The sequence below is a fragment of the Mustela nivalis genome (genome assembly GCF_964662115.1).
Source record: "Mustela nivalis genome assembly, chromosome: 3".
NCBI classification, from domain to species: domain Eukaryota; kingdom Metazoa; phylum Chordata; class Mammalia; order Carnivora; family Mustelidae; genus Mustela; species Mustela nivalis.
In genome coordinates, this window is record NC_139022.1 from 30244901 (window position 1) to 30266670 (window position 21770).

At 48.0% G+C, this 21770-nt stretch overlaps 1 protein-coding gene and 1 pseudogene across 20 annotated transcripts; both read right to left on the minus strand.

Annotated features, from left to right (window-relative positions):
• Positions 1-57: 57 nt before the first annotated feature.
• ZNF692 (zinc finger protein 692) lies at positions 58-8533 on the minus strand. 19 transcript variants are annotated; one of them, XM_082723472.1, is made up of 12 exons: positions 8318-8422; positions 7507-7694; positions 7191-7222; positions 6586-6849; positions 6009-6057; positions 5770-5895; positions 5231-5449; positions 5066-5143; positions 4888-4966; positions 3362-3476; positions 671-770; positions 58-536 (listed from the first exon to the last, which is right to left on the minus strand). In XM_082723472.1, exons 2-12 carry the CDS (start codon positions 7680-7682, stop codon positions 233-235), a joined length of 1542 nt encoding a protein of 513 aa, XP_082579598.1. In that variant the 5' UTR covers positions 7683-7694; positions 8318-8422; the 3' UTR covers positions 58-232. The 19 variants fall into 19 exon arrangements, with proteins under 19 accessions (XP_082579598.1, XP_082579584.1, XP_082579588.1 ...); XM_082723458.1 differs by having other exon boundaries at positions 5231-5452; XM_082723462.1 differs by having other exon boundaries at positions 5231-5452; positions 6586-6681; positions 8318-8406.
• A 6272-nt stretch (positions 8534-14805) lies between these two features.
• Positions 14806-16864, minus strand: LOC309861054 (homeobox protein NANOG pseudogene; annotated as a pseudogene). The gene has a single exon. The product of its transcript is annotated as a homeobox protein NANOG pseudogene (transcript).
• Between the last annotated feature and the right edge of the window lie 4906 nt (positions 16865-21770).

Sequence of the window (21770 nt, forward strand, 5' to 3'; positions counted from 1 at the left end):
AGAGAAATCAGGATTCCTGCACTTCAGGTGCCAAAATAGTCACTCTGCCCACGTACGTCCATGTGAAATACTGGGTTTATTCTGTCCTTTAGGAAGACTAAAAGCCTGGCTTGTTTTTCTGCCTCCACCCTAAACTCCCTGATACCCAGTTTCTGGGGACCAGGCACCTGGCACTTCTCTTCCTTGCTCCTCTTCAGTCTCCAAGGTCTGGTTCCTCAGAGCTCAGGAATGCTCACTGCTGAGGGAGCACGGTCAGAGCCTGAGGAACCACAGAGGGCCTGGACTCATCACCAGACCCCAGGATCAGAGAGGCTGAGATGCTGGGACAGGGCTCCGATGGGCCGGGTGACTCTTGTGGGGCTGGGAGCAGGGCTGGATGGCTTTTGCTGCAGTGAGCTGCAACGCTGTCTGGCTTCTCAAAACGCTTGCCACAAAACTCACAGGGGAAGCGCAGAGTAGCGGCTGTCTCCGCGTGCTTGCGCCGGTGCCAGTTCAGGGAAGCCTTCTGGCGGCAGGTGAACCCGCAGATCTCACACCTGAGCCAGGGACAGCGGAGGGAAGGACAGGGCTTCAGCCCATCGTGACTTCCCCAGGGGCTCCCCCTCCTTCAGCTCTGTCTTGCTTGCCCACCCGCAGCCCAACCTTCCCACCCTCCTCCCTGCACACTCACTGCAGGGGTTTCTCTCCAGTGTGGATGCGCCGGTGGATGACGAGGTTGCTGCTGGTGCGGAAAGACCGGGCGCAGAACTCACAGATGTAGTCCCGGGTGTCTGCGGGTTCACAGGGCTCACCCCAGCAACCATCCCCAGGCCATGGCCCCTCCTCAGCCCAGCCCACCTGCCAACCCTCACAGGAGTACTGGCTCCAATCAACCAGCTTATGCACCGCCCCTCAGGCCCCCAACAGTGCCCCTTGGCTGTCAGCTGCCAATCTGTTCCATTTTCCCTGAACCTGCCTCTCTACCAGCACTGACCACCTGCCCTCTGTGCTTCTCCAGCATTTCTCTCAGTCCCGCTGTGGTTTTTCTCCTATACCTCCCAAGTCTCTGGGCAGGCTCTACAGGAGGTATCCCTGCTTCTTGGGGCATTCTTTAGACCTCTGTCTCACCACCACGTGTATAACCCCACATGTACCCCTGCAGCCTTCTTCCCCATTACTTCATCACATTTCCCAAACCTCCGGCCCCAGGCCCTCTCCTCAGCCATTACTCATGTTATTGCTTTGCCTTCTACACGTCCAGCACTCCACATTTCTGTTCCCGGACCTGCACTGACCTGGTCTCCCCCCACTCTCAGCCACCACTCCCAGAGCACTGCACCTCCTTGAAATCTCCATTTCAAGCATCCCAGCTCCAGCAACGGCCTTCTACTTTGTCCTGCTACAATAAGCCTGTGACTGCAGGCTGCCAGTCCAGCAGCCTGTTGCCTTCCCACTGTCCCCCTCCACACTCCTTAACCAGATCCCTTTTCTTGGGGTATCTTTGTAGCCTCCTTTGCTCACACTATGAACTCACTAGCTGCTCTCTACCTTAGTTGCATCAAGGTAAACACAACCCTTGGCCTGTTCCAGGAATACACAGGTGTGGTATGGGGAGCAGAAACACAACCCACAATCCATTCACCTATGCCTCAGTCTTTCCTTTTCATTCACAACCACAAGTCCCAAGGGCCCATGCATTTCATGGCCAGTTCACTCTGCCGCTCTCAAGAGTCCAGAAGGCCATTTTCCATACCACCTCCTCTCTCTGCTAGCTCATTCAGCAGTGGTCTCATTCTTCAAGTCACCAGGGAGAAAGAGAACCCAGAAAGAATATAGTCCCCTGACCTGATCCATCCACCAGTTCGCCTCTGCCCATATACGTGACTATCCCTTTCTCCGCCCACTGCAGTCGCCCTCCAACTGTGCAGAGACCCACTACTTCTCCCTGACCAGAGGTTCCCCCATTACCCCTCAAACCCAGACATCAGTAAGCCTTTTCTCTCAGTGGGATCATTTCCATCTCTGTACCCGCAAACTCACAGCCTCCAGCTAAGACCCCATTTCTCTACTTGTCTTCACAGCAACACTCCAGAGAGTGGCCCATACTTGCTACCTATACTTCCCCAGCTGCTCCCTGCCTTGAACTCACTTCGTTCTGGCTGTCCTCCCTTGTCACACACTACCTTGTCATCTAGTCAAAGGTGGCGTCCCACCACCACATCCGGTGGCCTGTCCTCATCTTAGTCTCGTAGCACTGGCACAACCTACCCCCCACCCCACAGAACACTCTCTCCACTTGGGTCCTCAAATACTGTTCTTTTCATCTGCTTCATCAGGTGCTTGGGAGCTGCCCTTCCCACCTGCACCGCTCAGAACTCTCTTCTACCTAAGCTCACTCCATGTAAGTACCCTCTACCCTCAACCCCAAAGACCACCCACTTGCTTGTGATGAACACATTTTTCCTCCATCATCTCTAAACTCCAGACTCACATCTTCTGGGATGTCTAAATTAGCATGTCCCAAATAAAATGTCCCTTTCCTAAAGCCTGCCTCTCCCTTATTTCCAGGAAATTTCATCACCTCTGCCCAGTTGCTCAGGCTGGAATCCTTCAAGTCAGCCTTGATGCCCTCTTGCCAATCCACCTGTAGCCAGTGTGTCCTTCTCACAGTGGCCATTGGGCTCTACCTTCACACTCCCATCAGCCTCCAGCCACATCCCCCTACCAACCCAACTGAACCTGCTGTCACTGTGCACTGTGTGTTCCTACAGTCCCATTTCTCCACATGGCAGTCACTTTGCTCCTCTTAAAGTCAATTGTGTCCTTCTACCATACACGACCTTATCTCGTTTGGCCAGAAGCCAAGCCATGCTGATGGTAGCCTTGGAGACCCCAACCACCTGTCTGATCTCTTTTCCTTCCTTTCTAACTTCCTGGCCTCCTCTCCCTTTCCGGAACACACCAAACAGAAGCCAGGTCAGGGCCTTCCTAGTGCTGCCCATAGACATGGACAAGCCTCAATTTCTCCTTTCACTTAGGTCTTTGCTCAAAGCATCTTCCCTTTCTACCAGAGAGACTCCTCCCTTGTGCTCTCCTTCGCCTTCCGGGCTTTTACATCTCTTTGTAGCCCTCTTATCACTAGAGTGGACATCTTATGAAGTAAGGATTTCCTTCTTTGTTCACTTTTGTATCTCAGCACCTAGAACAATCTCAGGCAGGTGGGTGCTCACCACACAGAGAACTGAGTATGAGAGTCATCCCATGGAGGGGTGATGGGACATGCAGATAGGAGGTGACAGGCCCCACAGGAAAGTGAAGGGACCCATAAGGGCAGGGGACAGCACCCACAGGAAGAAAATGAGGAGGCATTTCTACCACTCACCACTGTGCAGTTTAACATGCTCCTTCAAGTGTTTCTTAAAGTTGAAGGACTTCCCACAGGCTGGCTCTGGGCAGGAAAAGGACTTCTGGTGGATGTGCTGGTACTTCTTGTGGTGCTAGGAAAGGAAACAGGTAATGTCAGGGAGGCCACGAGAGCTGGCCCAGCAGGCTGGCTCCTCTGCCCGCCCCCTTTCCCCAATAGTTCTGTCACCACCAGCTCCCATCATCCTGGCCAGTCCTCATCCGACTGCGAGCACCCCATCCCATCCTGACACTAAACACTGCCCTTATCCTATCCCATCCTTGACTTGCATTATCTCACATTTCTGCCACAACCCTCCTTACAAAGCCCAGTTCTCTGAACAAAGGGCCATTCTGGTGAAGCTCTTGGTTCCCTAATCATGAAGTTGCTGTCTGCTGGGAATGAGAACACAATCTACATAGGTATGACTACCTTCTTCAGTATCAGTGTACGACAATGTTGCCCAGACTGCCTACTTTATTAATAGCTCATCATGAGTATTTATTATATGACGTTTTCCTAAATCTGCTTTGGAAACACACATATACACACACACACACATATGCATGCTCTCAACCTGGAACACTTTAAGGGCAGCGTGTTCTTTAACTCCCTGAGTATGTCTGGGAAATTGTTCTCCTGTCTGACCGAATTTTACATCCTGGCTCCATAAACTGCATGGGCTGTCCTCTTTTCTATAATCCCACTTCCCCGTAGTTAAACTGCTGCTTGAGGCTGCTTCAGTCTTCTTCATCAAGAGCCTCCTATGTTTGACTGGCCCCACTAAAGTCCTTATCCCAGAGCTTTCCTATCACAGGGGGTTGACGTACCCGTTTCCTCTCCCAAATCCCATCCACCATTGCTTCACCATCCCTCTGGTCTGGGCTCTCCCTCAGTTTCAGGACATCATCTGGGAGGGCTCTGGGTTAGGTGTGGGTCTGTGGCCCTTCCCTCTTTGTGCCTCAAACCTCTCCTGCAGTTAGGCTGCATCTTCTCGTCCTCTGGCACTAGAACTACCCACTCCAACCAGCAGGGCCCAGTGGCTGAGTGCGGACTCTGGAACCCCAGCGCAACCACGCACTAGCTTTCAGTGTGCCTCAGTTGCCTCACCTGTAGGAGGAAAAGTCTTGGCACCTACTCCCTAGGGATGTTTTGGAGACCAGAAGTTGATGATCCACATCAACTGCTTAGAAAGATGCTAGCACTCCAAGACCCTGAGGAATGCCACTGTCATCCCAATGTGACCCTTGGAGGGCAGACACAACCAGCAGTGACAAGCAGCAGCTGTGCACCTGACGCTTAGTTTTCTTCCTTATCTACAGCTGTTTGTTTAGTGATTAACTCTAGGTGAGCTCTGCAGGTCCAGCTCTTCTTTTCCTATCTCCAAATCCACCCACACCCCGAGCTTCTTCTTCAGCTTCTCCTTCACCTCCGCATTTCCTTAAGCCCTTCTCATATACCTCTGAGGCCACATAGAGCCCAGTCTGTGACCCTCATGTCCTCACATTCAAATACTGCCGGTTGGAGAAGATCCTTCCACAGCCAGGGAAGTCACAAGGCAGCAGCTCTCTTTTGGCAGCTTTCCTGGGGGGGAAATATAGGCAGGAGCATAAAGACTCCCACAGGCTCTCCTCAGCCCCCTCTTCTCACTCCCCTCCCCAAGGCCCCCTCCCCGAGGCCTACCTAATTCTTTTGGGGCCGATCTGTGTTGTGTCCTCCTCCCAGGCCAAGGTCAGAGCAGACTGGGCCTGACTCCCAGGGCTATGGGCAGCAAAGAGGGAGCAGAGGGCCTCGAGGGAGGGCCATGTCCCAGGATGCCCCTGCCCTCTGTCTCAGCCATCAGGTTACCTGGCCAGGGGCTCAGTCTGCTGGGCTGCTTGAGGGGTCCCTCTGAGTTCTGGCTGTACCCCAACTTCCATAGGCAGAAGAGCTCCAGAACCCGATGAGGATGTTGATGAAGATGGTACAGCAAGTGGATTGAGGGGAGCTGCTGGGGCCGGGGGTGTCTCCCCATCCTTAAGTGCATGGGTGACAGGGGAAAGAAGTACTCTGGGGGCATCTGGATCACTGCTGAAAAGAGAAGGAAAAGAAGGGCATTATCTCCCTGGGCTCTTAGCTAGCTTTCAACCCAACCCCAGCCCCTAAATTGCCAAGATCCCAATCTCAGAACAATGCTACCATTACCCTAGGATCTATGTTCACAACTACTTTCATCTTTCATTTTCCTCTGAGCCTACCTTCATCCCCTTTCCCCAATTCAGAGCCTCCAATTCTTTCTGCCTTCCCCACCAATAAGCCTTTCCCTTGAGTCTGGAAAGCCTGGGATCCCTGACCAGCTGTTCCCTCCCTGCTGCTCTGTTCAACATCTTTCCACAGCCCCAACTTGCTCGTCTGGGGAGGAGCTGTAGGTCCATGGGCTGGCATCACTGAGCATCTCCTCTTCATCCTCATCTTCCTCCTCCCCGTCTTCTCCTGGGGTTGGGAAGGTCTCCAGTAGGGGTCTCACTTCCCTGCTGGACCAAGAAAGGGAAGCCTCAGGCTCTGCTCACTCACCCTTGAAATTCACCCAAGTCTAGCCTTTCCCTCCCACCACCCCTCACCGACTGCCCCCCCACCCCCACCTCACCTGGGCAGCTTGGCCTCTGGAGTCCTCTCATCATGCTCAGCTGCCAAACCTGTTGACAAAGGTAGGGTTAGAGGGGAAGGAACTCTGGGCTGGGGGCATGAGGACACATACATTTCTAAGGTTTGAAGTGGTGGGAGGACTCTTGGGAAGGAGAAGGGTGCAGAGGCTACAGGGATCGGAAGGGGTATTTTCTTTGAAGATGATGCATTCACATGGTTCAAAAAATAAAAGTATAAAAAGATACACTTTGAAAAATCTCTTTTCTGATATTGTCCCCCAATCACCTAGTTCTTCCCACAGAAAACCTGGCTTCCTACATGCCCTTCCAGAGAAATTTTATATACATTCATAATATACATATATTCATTCTCCTCTTATTTTTCCACCAATGGTAACACAACATAAATCTTATTCTGTATTTTGCTTTTTATACTTAAAAATATATTTGAGGATAGACTTGTCAGCCTAGTTTCTCCACTGAGAAAGGATCATTTTTAGAAAATGGGGCTCTAAGCCACAGAGATGGGAACCATTCTCCCTCGCTTTTCTTCATAACTCTTCTTGTCCTGAAGCCTACCTGCAGGCTCCTGGCCGCTCCTGGCCTCCAGACACCAGCTTCTCCGGGCAGTATTTGGACAGGAAGCTGGCTTGGGCTCCTCTGGAGATAGGGAGCCTGAAGAGGGGCCCCAGGAGAAGGTGTGGCCTGCAGAGCACTCCCACACAAGCCCCCCATCTTGGCCCCCGGGCCCCCGAAGGCCTGGCACCAGGCTGCACTCTCGGCTGTGGGCATGGGACAAGAGCACCAGATACTGCAGACCCTTGGGAGGCAAAGGCTCAGGACCTGAAGTGGTGAAGGCAACAGTCAGGGCAAGCTGGGAAGCCTCCCACTCTCACCCTCGGACACGCCCTCACAGCCCTGTCCCCCAACGCCCTGGGCAAGGCCAGTCCCTAGTTCAGTTAACCATTCTTCAGAGCCCAGAATCCCCAAGGTCCTGAGACGTTGCTGTCTTCTCCGCAGGCTGCCCCCCTCAAACTACCCTGGGCTCCCCAACTCCCCCACCTTTTCCCAAACTCACTCAGGGTCCCCTCTGCTCCAGTCCTTCCTAAGGCTGCTTCTGGGTCCTGTTGCCCCTCTCCCCTCCCTGGCTCCAGACCCCCTACCTCTAGTGATCTCCGCCCTACCTGCACAGAGCACACAGCCTGAAGAAGTGTACCTGCGAGGGGAAGGGGGCGGAGGGGAGAAGACAGGCAGCTTAGGGAGGGATCCCAGCCAGCAGGTGCCTTCAGCTCTCAGCACGCACACACTTTCGGGCGCCCTATTCGCCGGGGACCAAGAGGACGGCAAGGGACCCACAGAAGCCACCAATCGCACAGGCCGTTCGGCCAAACCGAGGCCCGTGCAGGTGGGGAGAAGCAGAGGGTAGGCCCCGGACCAGGGGAGGGGACTGGGCGTGGCGACCTGGGTGCCCTCCCCCGCAGGCCCGAGCCGGCCCCTAACCGGTCCAACAGGAACTTAGCGAGTTGCGAGTGCAGGGAGAAGCCCAGCCGCTCCTTGAGGAGGCACCACTGCTCCATGTGGCCGCCCAGGCGAATGCGGCACTTGCTGCGGCGCGCGTCCAGCTGCCGCCGCTTCTCCTGCCGCCTGCGGGACGCGTCCACCGGCGAGGAAGCCATGGGCACCGGGACCTACGGGGCGGAGGAGACGCGCGTGTGGGCGGGCCCGAGGCCCCGGCTCCGCCTGCCGCGGGGGCCGCGGTTGGCTCGTCGGCCACCTGGGAGCCGGATCGAGTCATTCCGGCGGCGTCCGCGGCCCCGGCGCCCTCACCGCCCCGGCTGACGTTACGGCGCGTGGACCGCCGGGCGGCGGGCGGCAGCGAGACGGGGTCGAGGCCGAACAATGGCCGGACCTGAGACGCCGAAGCGCTGGCACGGGGCTGAGGGCCTCGGAGGACTTTCAACTGGGGTTGCTCAGGGGGCAGGGGCAGTTTCCCCTGAGGAGAGCACGGGCCTTTACTGGCGGGCGGGGGACGGAGCTGGCGCCGCCGGGGGGGCGCTCTTCGTGGCGGGGCGACCGTGGCTGGGACCGGGTCTGGACGGCGTCCCCACCCCGGCTCGGGCCGCCCCACTTAACGCTCGCTGTTAGGACACGCCGATTCCGAAGGCAGCGCCCAGGCCACCGAGAGCGCCCTCCGCGGTCCACCCCCACCTGGCCTTACCTGCGAGCCCTCACCCGCCCTCAGCCTAACTGCGCCTGCGCCTCCCCCGCCTCGCTCGCAGGCCTGGAGAGCCAAGGGAGAACGAGGGCCCACCTCGCGCGCACCGCCGCCGTTTCTCTTTTAAGAGGAACCCGTCCCCCTCCGCGTCGGTGGCTGCAGCCGGGAACTGGGGCCGGGGCGGCTGGGAAGGGACGAGCCAATGCCGTGGCATGCGCCTGCGCATTGGCCACGACGCGCACTGCCTGCCGGGAGGCGTAGTTCCCGCAGGGATGGCTCCAGCTTGCTGCGGAGGTGGCTTCTGTCCCGAGTATCTGCTCTTGATGCGGGAAATGTATAGAGCCAGGTCCTGCCCCTGGGTGCCAGCCCCAGCCCCTCCAGCCGGCTCAGGGATGTCGCCTCCACAGCTGTTCCTGTTTTGTACCTCACCAACAATTTCTCCCTCTTAGTTGCCACCAACATGCAAACACGTGCCACAGAATCAGCCACCCTGAAAACCGCCTAGACGCCACTCTAGAACCGAAGGGCCCATCCAGCTACGGACCCTTCCCTCTGGGGCATCAAAAGTCTTCTGAAAAGTGGCCCAGATTCACTGCGGACTCTTTTTCACTTCCCATTCTCTCTTCAGATGACTCTGGGGGGAGTTCCTCCCCATCAAGCCGTTGGAATGGTTCTCAAAGTCACTTGGGGCGGCCTCTCCACAATGCAGATGTTTCCTTCCATACTCCTCTGCCCCAAACCCCAATGGCTTCTGGAACTTCACACTTTTCCTGGTTTTCTACCTTCCTCATTTGCTCCTCCTTTCCTTTGCTGGACCCTCCACCACTGTACCACCAAAATACTCTGTCCCCATGGATTGGAACCAAGATCAAATATTCTCTTGGATCTTTTCTTGATTGATCTACTTGTCCCATGGATTTTTTTTTTTCTTCTAAGTTTTTTTTAACTTGCAGTTAGTTAACATACAGAGTAATATTGGTTTCAGGTGTGGGATTTAGTGATTTCTCACATATAACACACAGTGCTCATCACAACCTGTGCCCTGCTTCATAACCATCACTTATTTCACCCATCTCCCACACCCAACTACCCTCGAGCAACCCTTAGTTAGTTCTGTATAGTTAAGAGTTAGCTTTCTGGCGCCTGGGTGGCTCTGGTCATGATCTCAGGGTCCTAGGATTGAGCCCGCACCCTGACCTGCCCTCACCCCCCTTGCTCGTGTGTGCTTTCTCAAATAAACAAGTAACTTTAAAAAAAAAAAAAAAGGAGTCTGTTTTTCCTCCTTTTTTTCTTGTTTTCTTTGGAAAAAAATGTCTGAATAGACATGAATATGTCTTCCACCCTATTATTTAAGTGGATTATTTGTTTTGGGGGGTGTTTAGTTTAATAAGTTCTTTATATATTTTGGACAGTAACCCTTTATCAGATTTATCATTTGCAATTATCTCCTCCCATTCCATAGGCTGTCTTTTAGTTTTGTTACTTGTTTCTTCCACTGTGCAGAAGCTTTTTATTGATAAAGTCCCAACAGTTCATTTTTGCTTTTGTTTCTCTTGCCTCTGAAGATGTGTCTATTAAGAACCTACTGCCTAGGTCAAAGGGAGTGTTCCCAGTGTTCTTCTCTAAGATTCTGGGGGTTTCCTGTCTCACATTTAGGTCTTCCATCCATTTTGAGCTTATTTTTGCATATAGTGTAAAAAAGTGATCCAGTTTCATTCTTCTGCATGTGGCTGTCCAATTTTCCCAGCACCATTTGTTGAAGAGACTGTCTTTTTTCCATCAGATATACTTTCCTCCTTTGTCAAAGATTAGTTGATCATATAGTTTTGGGTCCATTTCTGAGCTGTCTATTCTCTTCCATTGATCAATGTGTCCATTTTGCAGCCAGTACCATTCTGTTTTGAGACTACATTTTTGTAATACAGCTTGAATTCAGAATCCTCATGCATCCAGCTTTGGTTTCCTTTTTTGAGATTGCTTTGTTATTTGGGGACTTTTGTGGTTCCGTACAAATTTTAGGATTGTTTGTTCTAGCTATGTGAAAAATGCTCCTGGTATTTTGATAGGGATTGCCTTAAATGTATAGATTGCTTTGAAAAGTATAGACATTTTAGTTTTGTTTAGTTTAGTTTCTAGATATGCAATTAGCCATTACTAGCTTTTGATGTAGTGTTCAATGATTCATTAGTTGTGCATAACACCCAGTGCTCATCATATCACATGCCCTCTTTAATGCCCATATCTCAGTTACCCCATCCCCTCACCCGCCTTCCCTCTGAAACCCTCAGTTTGTTTCCTGGAGTTAAGAGCCTTTCAGGGTTTGTCTCACTTGCTGATTTCTTCCCATTCAGTTTTCCCTCCCTTCCTCTATGATACAGAGTGCTATTTCCTATATTCCACATATGACTGAAACTATATAATAATTGTCTTTCTCTGCTTGACTTATTTCACTTAATATAATCCCTTCCAGTTCCATCCATGTCGATGCAAATGATGGGTATTTATCCTTTCTGATGGCTGAGTAATATTCCATTGCATATATGAACCACATCTTCTTTATCCTTACATCTGTTGAAGAACATCTGGGCTCCTTCCACCGTTTGGCTATTGTGGACATTGCTGCTATGAACATTGGGGTGCATGTGCCCCTTCTTTTTCTACATCTGTATCTTTGGGCTAAATACCCAGTAGTGCAGTTGCTGGGTCGTTGGGTAGCTCTATTTTTAAAGTCTTGAGGAACTTCCATACTGTTTTCCAGAATGGCTGCACTAGCTTGCAGCCACTCTTACTACCAATAGTGTAAGAGAGTTCCCCTTTCTCCACAGCCTCACCAACATTTGTTGTTTCTTGTCTTGTTAATTTTCGCCATTTTGACTGGTAGAAGTTGGTATCTCATTGTGGTTTTGATTTGGATTTCCATGATGACAAGTGATGTGGAGTGTTTTTTCATGTGTCTGTTAGCCATTTATATGTCTTCTTTGGAGAAGTGCCTATTCATGTCTTCTGCCCATTTCTGGACTGGATCATTTGTTTTGTGGGTATTGAGTTTGATAATTTCTTTATACATCTTGATATCAGCCCTTTATCTGTAACATCATTTGCAAATATCTTCTCCCATTCCGTGGGTTGCCTCTTAGTTTTTGTGATGTTTCCTTTGCTGTGCAAAAGCTTTTTATTTTGGTGAAGTCCCAAAGTTCATTTTTGCTCTTTTAGGATGGAATGTTCTACATTATCGCCCTTGACCCGCAAGGATGACAAGAAGCCTGCTTCGGTGTTAATGCTTCATTCCCCGTTTATTTAATGCTTCATCCCGTTTATTTGGTCAACTTCCTTAGCTTATATGCAGCAGGGTGACCAATAAGGGGCCAAGCAATGGGGAGAGCCAATGAGAGTCTTGTTACTATGCTGATTAAATTTGAAACAGCCAATGACTATGTCCTCTTTTAGGTGGGCTTCACCAGAAAGTTCGTTGTTTACTTGCAGCGTATTCTGCTGGCAGTGAGCCAAGCGCCATCTTGTAATGGCGGGGACTTTCCAGGCCAGAGGCAGTCCCCGACACTACATAGTTCTGTTAAATCTTTCCACAGAGTCCTTGTATTTATAGTGGGGGATGGGGGTGGAAAATGGCACCTGCCAGCTCCCTTGTTTTCAGAGAAGTCCTGTAACATGTTCCAAAATCATTACAAATAGGTCTGTCTCCCATTTGCCCCCCCCCCCCCCGGCATTGTGTGAACTGCCATTTTCATGTTGCCTTCCACGTGGACTCCTGTCTCTTGAAGGGATGCAACCCAGCTATCACTCACACTCCTGGCCAACCCTGTGGTGAGTCAGCATATTTTTTAAGTTCCAGACTCCAAGTCCCAACTGTTTTTACAAACTCATGGATTTCAGTCCCTCTGGTTTTTAAAGACAAATGTTATGTGGTTTTGTATTACCCCTCTGAGCTCAGGATGGGAAAGACCATTTCTCTGCCCTCTCCATGTATGTCATCCTTGGGGCAGTCTTCCTCCACCTTTCTGACCTTCCTAACCTATGAGATGCAGCTTCTTCACTGTATTTAGTGGTGGAGTTTGTTCTGTCAGTCTTTGGATCACTTCCTACTTTATTGACTTGGATATTGACTTAGTGTCAAACATGGGATGTGCTGAGCTCAGGATCCTCCTACTGGATCATATTCTTGATTTGTAACTTGTGTGAAAACATATGTAGCCCTGCCTCAAATGTTTTTTCCCAGAGTACTCCCTTCTTTGTGATGATTATGTATACTAAGTTGCTGTCCTTGGATACAATTTGAGTCCTTGGGCTCAAATAAACGTCTCTTCCTTTTTTTTTTTTTTTAAGGTTTTATTTATTTGTCAGAGAGAGAGAGAGAGAGAGCAAAAGCAGGGGGAGCAATGGGCAGAGGGAGGAGCTCTGCTGAGCAAGGAGCCCGATGTGGGACTGGACTTGAGGACCCTGTGATCATAACGTGAGCTGAAGGCAGATGCTTAACCAACTGAGCCACCCAGGCATCCCTCTTCCCTGTTTTGTTTGTTTGTTTGTTTTTGTTTTGTTTTTGTTGTTGTTGTTTTTTAAATCCTACAAGGTTTGTTCATTTGTGTTGGCAACAATGACTCCCAGCTATATCCAGAATTCAACTCTCTCTCACTGCTTGGCTTGCTGCCACCTAGTTTAGTCAGAGGACCTTTTAGTAGCCTGTCAGTTGCTATCTCTGCTTCACTCTTGCACTCTAGTGTCTAATCGCCACATGACAGCCAGGACATCCTGGGACAGCAGACCATACCTTACCACACCTCAGCTCAAAGCTGTCCTCTTCACTCCGTGTCTTGCACAGACTGGCATCAGTCCCTCTCACTCAGTTTCAACCATACTGTTTTTTGGCTTTCTTTTTTGGCCTTTGTATTTTCTCTTCCCTCTACCTGAAGCCCTCTGTCCCCAGATACTTTACCTGGTTGCTCCCTGACTCCACAAATTTCTGCTCAAAAGGCACTTCCTGAGAGGTCTTTCTCATCACCTGCCTCTCTCTACCTTTCTTTCTCTGCTTTATTTTTTGTCACAATACTTATCACTCCCAACATATAATAATTTTGTTTATTCTGGGTCTTTCTCACTGGAATATAAGCTTCTTAAGAACAGATACTTTGTTTTCTTCTCTGCTGCCTCCAGGGTCTTAGGTAGAGTAGGGCCTTCTCTGGGCATGGCAGTGGGGGTGAAGGCAGACCAAGCAAGCTGAGGAAAGGAAGCTAGCTCACTGGGGCACATGGGAGACCGTGAAGTGGGGTCAAGCTGGCCAAAAGGTCACGAAGACCAAGTAAGCTACCAGAGAACTTGAATATTATCACTAACAGTATAGAAAACACCATCTCCAAATGCTCATGTCCTCCCTTCAGTCAGGAGCACAATGTGGTAAGAAACGATTATCCGGGGCGCCTGGGTGGCTCAGTGGGTTAAAGCCTCTGCCTTCAGCTCAGGTCATGATCCCAGGGTCATGGGATCGAGCCCCGCATCGGGCTCTCTGCTCAGCGGGTAGCCTGCTTCCTCCTCTCTCTCTGCCTGCCTCTCTGCCTACTTGTGATCTCTGTCTGTCAAATAAATAAATAAAATCTTTAAAAAAAAAAAAAAAAGAAACGATTATCCAAAAGTTGTAAATAGACAACACAGATAGTGACAAACATTCTCCCTGCCTCAACTTTACTTAGGCTCCTCTTATCACTGGCCTGACGCCCTGAACTCAGGAAATTTCTAGTAGACGCTTCTGTGTAACTGTCAATCTTTCTTGTAGAAACAACTCCTAGAAGCTTCTGTGTAGCTGTTAGTCTTAACTTTTAGAAACAAGCTAACAAACTACTAGAACAGAAAAAGAAATATTTGAGGAAAAGCCTGCCCAGATGAATCAGAAAGTGCCAGGAGTGACCAATAGTGACTTCAGCCTCATTATATTGTTAAAATCCCTTTCTGAATATTCATCCTGCACCCTAAAAGATCCAGAGTTTCCTCCTTTGCGGAGACACACCTTTGGAAATTACTCCCTGTCATCTCCTTATTTATACAAATAAAGATGGCCTTGTAAGGCAACTCCACCTGGTGTAATCTCTGTCTGTAACTCACTGGAGAGCAGGCACACTTTGGTCCAATAACTCTTTGAGCCCTTTTTCCAACGAGGCCTCAACCTTGGGTTTCCAAGTTCATCCTTGCACTTTTTTTTTTTTTAAGGTAAAGTGGTATTTACCCCAAAGATACAGATGTAGTAAAAAGACATCGAAGCCTTCAGTTTAGGTCATAATCCCGGGATCCAGGGATCCAGTCCAGGGATCAGGTCCAGGGATGGGGCCCTGGATAGGGCCCTGGATCTGGCTCCCTGCTCCTTGCTCTCTCCTCCCTTCTTGGCAGGGAGCCTGCCTCTCCCTCTGCTTCTACCCCCTGCTCATGCTCTCTCTCACACTCTCCCCCTCTTTCAAACAAATAAGTAAAATCTTAAATAAAATACAAAACCTCTTTCTATAAATAGTAGAATAAGGAACAAATTAGGAGTTGTAGTAAAACAGCACAAGGGGCAGAAGAAATCAGAGAAGCGTATCATAGTTTAACTCTTTACTGTAACACCTGAGGTTGTCAAAAAGTAAAACCTCTCAATCTTAGAAAATACGGGTAATCCTTCATCACACATCTCTGTATTTTTACTTCCTATTTTATTTTTGTTTTTAATTTATGTTAGTTAACATATAGTTAAGGAGTAGAATTCAGAGATCCATCACTTCCTATTCTTGAGGTTAGATTCTAGAACCTAAAAATATTCAAATTAGTATTATATCTAGTTATCTACTGCCAGAAACATCTTTTGTTATGTTGTCCACAGCAGCTAATGCTACTGAAACCTCTTTGATTAGACTCCAGTCATGCCCCCTCAACTGCTTAAAGAGAAACAATATCAAGGCAAAGGTATGGGACCCTAACAGACAAATCCTAGAAGAAGTAATACAGCCACTACCCAAACTGAGATTGAATAATATGCTCATTGTCACACATCTCCAGGCTGTATGCTCACAGAGTACTTCGGGGAAAAAATCCATTATTTGCTGGGTACTAAAATCCTGGGCAGTTTGCTCTTTTACACTATGGCTTTTCCCAGCAGTTTTGAAGATGGACCGCAAATCATTGACAGAACTTTGCTGGAATTGAATCTGGGGCTACAGAGATTCCTCTCCACAGCTGTTTGTTCCATGCCTGGTTGTTCCAGGCTTGGGGCCACCGGGTCTGACTATTCCAGGAACAGTTGCTCCAAGACTGGCTTTTCCAGGTCTAATTGCTCCAATGTGGGTTATACCAGGTCTGGCTGCTCCATGTTGGAAGGTTCCCAAAAGCATTCATCAGGAATCCCTGGGAGTAGGCATATAAGCCTAGGTATTCTATAGTTGCTGAGCTATTCTGAGTCACACTTTTGCTATTCATTGGCCAGTTGTTTTCCTGCTGCCTCTTACATTTCATTCTCTGGTTCTGGAACCAGGTCTTCACCTGCTTATAGCAAAAGTTAAGAAAGTTAGAAAGTTCTTGCATCTGCTGGAAACAGGTATTTCTGTCTCTGAGATCTGTCACTAAGTACATATAGCTGGATCCGAGAGAATATGGTTCTGGTCTTCTGTTTCTTGCTCTGGACTGTATCTTCCTTCTTCACTGTGCTCTCCTCTATGGAAGTGGGTAGAACTCTACGGAAGTGGGTGGAAGTTTTACTCTAGGGCTGGTGAAAAAATCAGGGTGTCCTGAATAGGCAGATCCATGGAGGAGGAAAGAGGAGAGAGACGGTCTCCATCTGGGTGTCTCTGTAGATGACATTTGCAAGGATGCATAATTTTCTTCAGGCCCATAAGTCTCAGGCATTGAAGAGTCCCTAGAATTGGGTGGTTCAGGATAAGGTGGGCACTGGGACTGAGCTGTATCCACACTTATTGCAAGGCCATTGTGATGCAAAAGGTAGCTGCCAAGTTGTCCAGACTGGGTAGGGAACTACCCAGTAGTTTCCTAGGGCCTGAGAGCCTTAGTTTGCCCAGAGCTATGGAGTCTAACTTTAATAATCCTAATAATAATAATAAATGGGTACTTTCAATAATCCTGATAGTTCATCCAGAATCCTTTCCCCTTGATATCTAATTGCTCTCCATATCTAATCATATACCTCATCTCCCACAATCCTCCAGGTGGTATCTCATGACTGGCCTGCCTTTAGCAGAAATCCTGTTAGCAAGAATCTCCCTACTCTCTCTTCTCAATCATTTTTCATCCACTGACTCTCATCCCTCTCCTTGACTACAAATTCTGGCTTGTCCTTGCTATATTTAGAATTGAGCCCATTTCTATATGAGATTTCATATTCCCTACTACAGCAGTTCCTGAATAAAATGTTATTACTACTTAACTACTGTACAGTTCTTGTCCTCTTGCATGCTAGGTGTCGTAAGAGTGGAGTACTTAGCCTTGTGTAGGCAGACCTTTTGGGGATTAACTGATTCCATGGGCACCTTTGATTAACTTGGCTATTTTATAATTTTGCAGGTATAGAGGTTAACTTGGAGAAAAATGATAGCAATACAAAACGGTTTCTGTTTGAGAGCAAGGCCAGAGATTCCTACTTAAGCAATACAAGTAACATTTGTCAAGAGATGCCCCTGAATTCTCTCTGGTAAAAAACAAACAAACAAAAACAAAAACAAAAACAAAACCCAAAAAACCCAAACCCAAGTAGAAATCACAACTTTAAGCACCATAGTTTATTACTGATCCTTGGGATCTTAACCTCCCTTCCATCTGTTAGCAATCTTTTTTCAACATTCCTTTGACTCATTATTAAAAAAAAAAAAATCTTCAAAGCTCCCTTCAAATTGGTCTTAGCACCATTTGTGTCCCTCATTAATAAACTGAATAAATCTTGTCATGTGTGGATCACATATTGCATGAGAATCATGTGTTTTACTTCTCAAAATTATTTTTGCAAATGTCACTTCAGCAGGCCTTACTGATCATCCTAGTCTAAAGATAGAATTGCCACTTCACTGCCCTACTTTTGTTCCCACATCCCGTGTATTCATTGTGCAGATTGTTTCCCTCACTAGCAGTCAGTTTTCTGGGGCGGGGGCTTCTGAGTTTGCTCATTGCTGTATTTTCAGTGAAGTCTCAATACTCAATGAATGAATGAACCAGTGAGGGTCTGGAGCTCAATGAATGAATGAACCAGTGAGGGTCTGGAGCAGAGGAGCTGGGCCTTCCCACTGGTTGCGAAAACACACTAGCTGTTTTTGCACTCTTTCGTTAATCGTCCCCCTAAATTATTTTCCGGCTAGGCCTGACTTTTGGACTTCCCTGTCTGTCTCTGCACTGTCCAGTCTTAGCAAGATTCCTGCTGGATCAGGTTAGCCGGAATCTCCATCCTTGATATCTGATCATCCTGGATATCTAATGGGGGTTCCTCATCCTCGACCACCCCCCAAGGTGGTATCTTAACACCCTGTCTGGCCGTTTAAGATAGAATTCCCCCCCTTACCTTTGATGTTATCTCTTACTAATTTTCCATCTACTGACCGCCCCCCCCCAAAATCTGGCTCCTTAGCTACAAAACTTCAAAATTTCACTTTTCACTTTTCTTTGTTGTCTTCCGAATGGAGTCCAATCTCTCCCCCAGCCCCCAATGCAAGACCCCACTGCAGTGGTCCCTACACCTACACCGCCCTTAAGCAGTCTTCTTTATTGTACTTCAACAAGTGTCGCGAATGAATATTTTTTTAATAGTTAGCATAATCGTTTTCTTTAGCACTGTTTCTCCGTTATCTCCAACCACGAGTGTGCGACTTAGCAGAGGAGAGGCGGATCTTGAAGGACGGCTGGGCAGGGACAGGAAGGCAGAAATACAGAATCACAGTGAAAACTCGCCACTTGCTCTGAGGCGAGTATATTTTCACGTGTTCTCCCTGGATTAACTGGCCGGGATTTCACCAGCGAAGGCCAGGGACAAGCGGCGGAGCCAGGCGTCTGGACGCAGAAAGTAGCCGCGCCCTGCAGGAGCCGGTATTTCTCCTTGCCTTTGCCGCTGCACGGCTGCGCCTGCGCAGGGTCCGGCGCCTGCGCAGGGTCCGACGCCTGCGCAGTGGTCACCAACCCTTTCCGTTTTTCGAGGGGATTGGGTCCGACGCCTGCGCAGTGATCGCCAACCCTTTTGGTTTTTCCAAGAGGTTTGAATCCGACGCCTGCGCAGTGGTCCCCAGCCCGTTTAGTTTTCCAAGGGGTTTGGGTCCGACGCCTGCGCAGTGGTCACCAACCCGTTCGGTTTTCCAAGGGGTTTGGGTCCGACGCCTGCGCAGTGATCACCAACCTTTTCAGTTTTCCAAGGGTTTTGCGCTTGCCTCTGTTTTGGCTAGTTCGAGTCCCTGCGCGGGAGACAAAGGTTGGACGGTTCCGGGTGCATCACAGACCCGCACTCTTCGGAATTCTAGGCGAGCTGCAAGCGGGAGAGCGAGAGTCAGCCCGCGCGGCGGGGGCGGGGCGGGGCGGGGGCGGGGCGGCTACTCGCACAGGAAGCGGGTTTGGCACAGCCAATCCTCGCTCCGGGTGTCAGGATGGCCGAGTGGTCTAAGGCGCCAGACTCAAGGTGCTCACCTTCCCTGCGGGTGTTCTGGTCTCTGAATAGAGGCGTGGGTTCGAATCCCACTTCTGACACATACCTTTTTTTCCTTCCCCTAAAGGACCCCAAAATCATCCAGTGGCTGCTGACGCTTTCTTTTTTCTTTTCTTTTCATTTCATTTCTTTTTTTTTTTTTTTCTCATAGAGGGCAGCCATTCTCAGAATATAATGCCGCCGCAGCCCTCCGTTACCTGCCTTTCCAGATCTGCGGGGCGGAGGGACTGCTACTAGGAGGAGGAGGAAGTTCAGGCACCTAAAATTTAGCCAATCATGTTTATGCCCTCAATTTGTGTCATATACCATATATTTAGTCTAGCTTAACAGAGAAGGTGCAAATAGATCTTCCCTGGTGGTCTAGTGGTTAGGATTCGGCGCTCTCACCGCCGCGGCCCGGGTTCGATTCCCGGTCAGGGAATGGGTTTTCTTTTCTTTTTCCCCCTTTTCTTTTCACTGCAAAACCTCTAACTATATCGGGTAACTTTCACTTTTGGGAAAAAGTAACGATCAGAGGACGGTACTACGGTTAGTGAGCGCTGGCTGTGTATCTGGCATTGTCGTATACCCCGACGCAGGCCCCACCAAATGATGCGAAAAGATGTCCCTGGGGTTAAGAAGTCTCTCCAGGTGTCCAAAAGAAATTTAGAACGGAACCTGTCACCTAGAGGGGCTTCTCAGGGTGTCTTAGCTTCTCACAAGGACTCAGGTGTTGCTGGAAAACAGTCTGGTCATTCTCCCCCATACAACATCTACCTTTTTATTCTGAAGATATGTTGAATAGTTAAAATACTGATAAAATACACAAACAAACAACCGTGTTCTCGCTACCTAGATACGACCATTGGTTAATATTTTTGCTGAATTTCTCTCTTTCTTTTACTTGCATCCCCAGCTTAGCACCCATGTGAAAATTGCAGACATCATTAAGCTATTCAACATTAACTGACCATCATGTGCCAGTTCATATTCAAATTTCTCCCAATTGTTCCCAAAATATCTTTTGTATCTTCCCCCATCTTCAAAACCAATTGGAAGGGAGCCAAACATATATAAAAACAAAGGAAAAAGAAATTTGAAAGGACAAACATCTAAATTTAACTTACTTTTTTTATGATTTTCTATAAGTGGTACGATTATGAAAAGTCTTAATTTTCTTTGTTGTAATCTTATGCATATGCTAATTTTTCAACCATGGGTATATAACATTTATTTGCAGATGAATCACTTTATTTGAAAAACTGCTTACATTTTACACAAAAATCAGCTCAAAATGAATTACATATTTAAATATTACATATAAAACTATAAAAATTTGGGGAGAAAATCGTCAGGACTTAGGGCTTAGTGAAGAGCTCTTAGATAACAACAAAAGTATAATCCATAAAAGAAAACATCATTAAATCAGACCTTGTAAAAATTAAAAATTTATTCTAAAGAAGACCTCATTAAGAGGATGATAAGACAAGGTACAGATAGAAAAAATATTTGTAAACCACATATCTGATAAAGGACTCATACGTAGGATACATAGAGAACTCTCAAAACAGTGGTAAAAAAGTAAAACAATCCAATTTTTAAAAATGAGCCAAAGACATGAAAAGGCATTAATATATATTTTATTAAAGTATAAATTAAAATCACAATGAGATACCACCACTCCCTTTGCAGAATGGCTAAAATAAAAAGTAGTGATAACACCAAATAGTAGTGAGGATGAAGAGAAACTGGATCACTTATTGTTAGTCAGAAGGTAAATGGTACTGCCACTCTGGAAGGAGTCTGGCAATTTTTTACAATATTAAACATGTATTTACATTACAACTCAACAATTACATTCTTAGGCATTTATCTCAGGATTGGTAGAGAAACAGAAATGAAAAACTTACATTCACAAAAAAACCTTTACACAAATGTTCATAGTATATTTATTTGTAACAACCAAAACCAGGAACAGCTGAAATGCCAGTCAGTGGGTGAATAGTTAAACAAACTGTAGAATAGGATTCCATAGACTAACACCATAGAATACCATAGAATGCTACTTAGCAAAAACAACACATGAATTATTGATATAGGAAACAGCTTTGATAGAGAGCTCAGGTAATTATGCAGAGCGAAAGACACAATCTCAATTTCAGAAGGTCAAGTACTTTTATAACATTGTGGGTAGTAGAGAGTTAGGGCCTCCCTGCCCAGATAAGTGCTGGGAGGAGAGAACTTCGGAGGAAGAGATGAGACACTGACTCACGCTCTTCAGGGTTATTAGGCAGACAGCTTCCCATTTCTCCATCTCTGCTGACTCAGTCTGACCTCAGAAGCCCTCTTCTGAAGCACGTAATGGACTGGTTAAAATAGGAAAGACAGGAAAATTACTCATCTGTCTGAATGGTGGGCTGGAAACTGACTTGAAGGAGGCTTTGTCATCTTCCCTGGACCTTCCTTTTTCCTTCCCTCATTCCTTCATTCCCAGTTAAAGACTGATTGAGGAAATCATCAACAAAGTGCCAGGCTCTGTGTTACCTTAAATGTCTGTTGGAACAAGAGACAATTGAATGAAGAAAGGAGAGAAGAAGGAAAGAAAAAAGACTGGGAGGAAGGGAAAAGGAAGGAAACGGACAGGGAAGGAGGAACGAGAGGGAAGGAGGGTAAAAATGGCCAAATGGACATGCAGAGTCAATTAAAGAATAGACACGTAATAGTGTTTATTAAGTCACTGAAAAGAATAAGAAAAAGCCCCTACCTTCAAGACCTTCTTATTTGCATAAGTAAATAGCTGTACTGAAAAACAGCTCAACTACTCAATCCATCCTTCATTCAAATCTCTTCATTTAGTTACTCTGAAATCTGCCTGAATACCTGCAGAGCACAGGGACTCTCTTCCAGAAG

What these genes read in the sequence shown, in the direction of transcription:
- ZNF692 (XM_082723458.1), bottom strand. Translation starts at nt 7,682, where the DNA reads ATGGCTTCCTCGCCGGTGGACGCGTCCCGCAGGCGGCAGGAGAAGCGG. An exon ending in ATCGGCCCCAAAAGAATTAG is followed by an intron (nt 4,967 to 5,065) that starts GTAGGCCTCGGG and finishes TTTCCCCCCCAG; the next exon opens with GAAAGCTGCCAAAAGAGAGC. An exon ending in GCATGTTAAACTGCACAGTG is followed by an intron (nt 771 to 3,361) that starts GTGAGTGGTAGA and finishes GTGAACCCGCAG; the next exon opens with ACACCCGGGACTACATCTGT.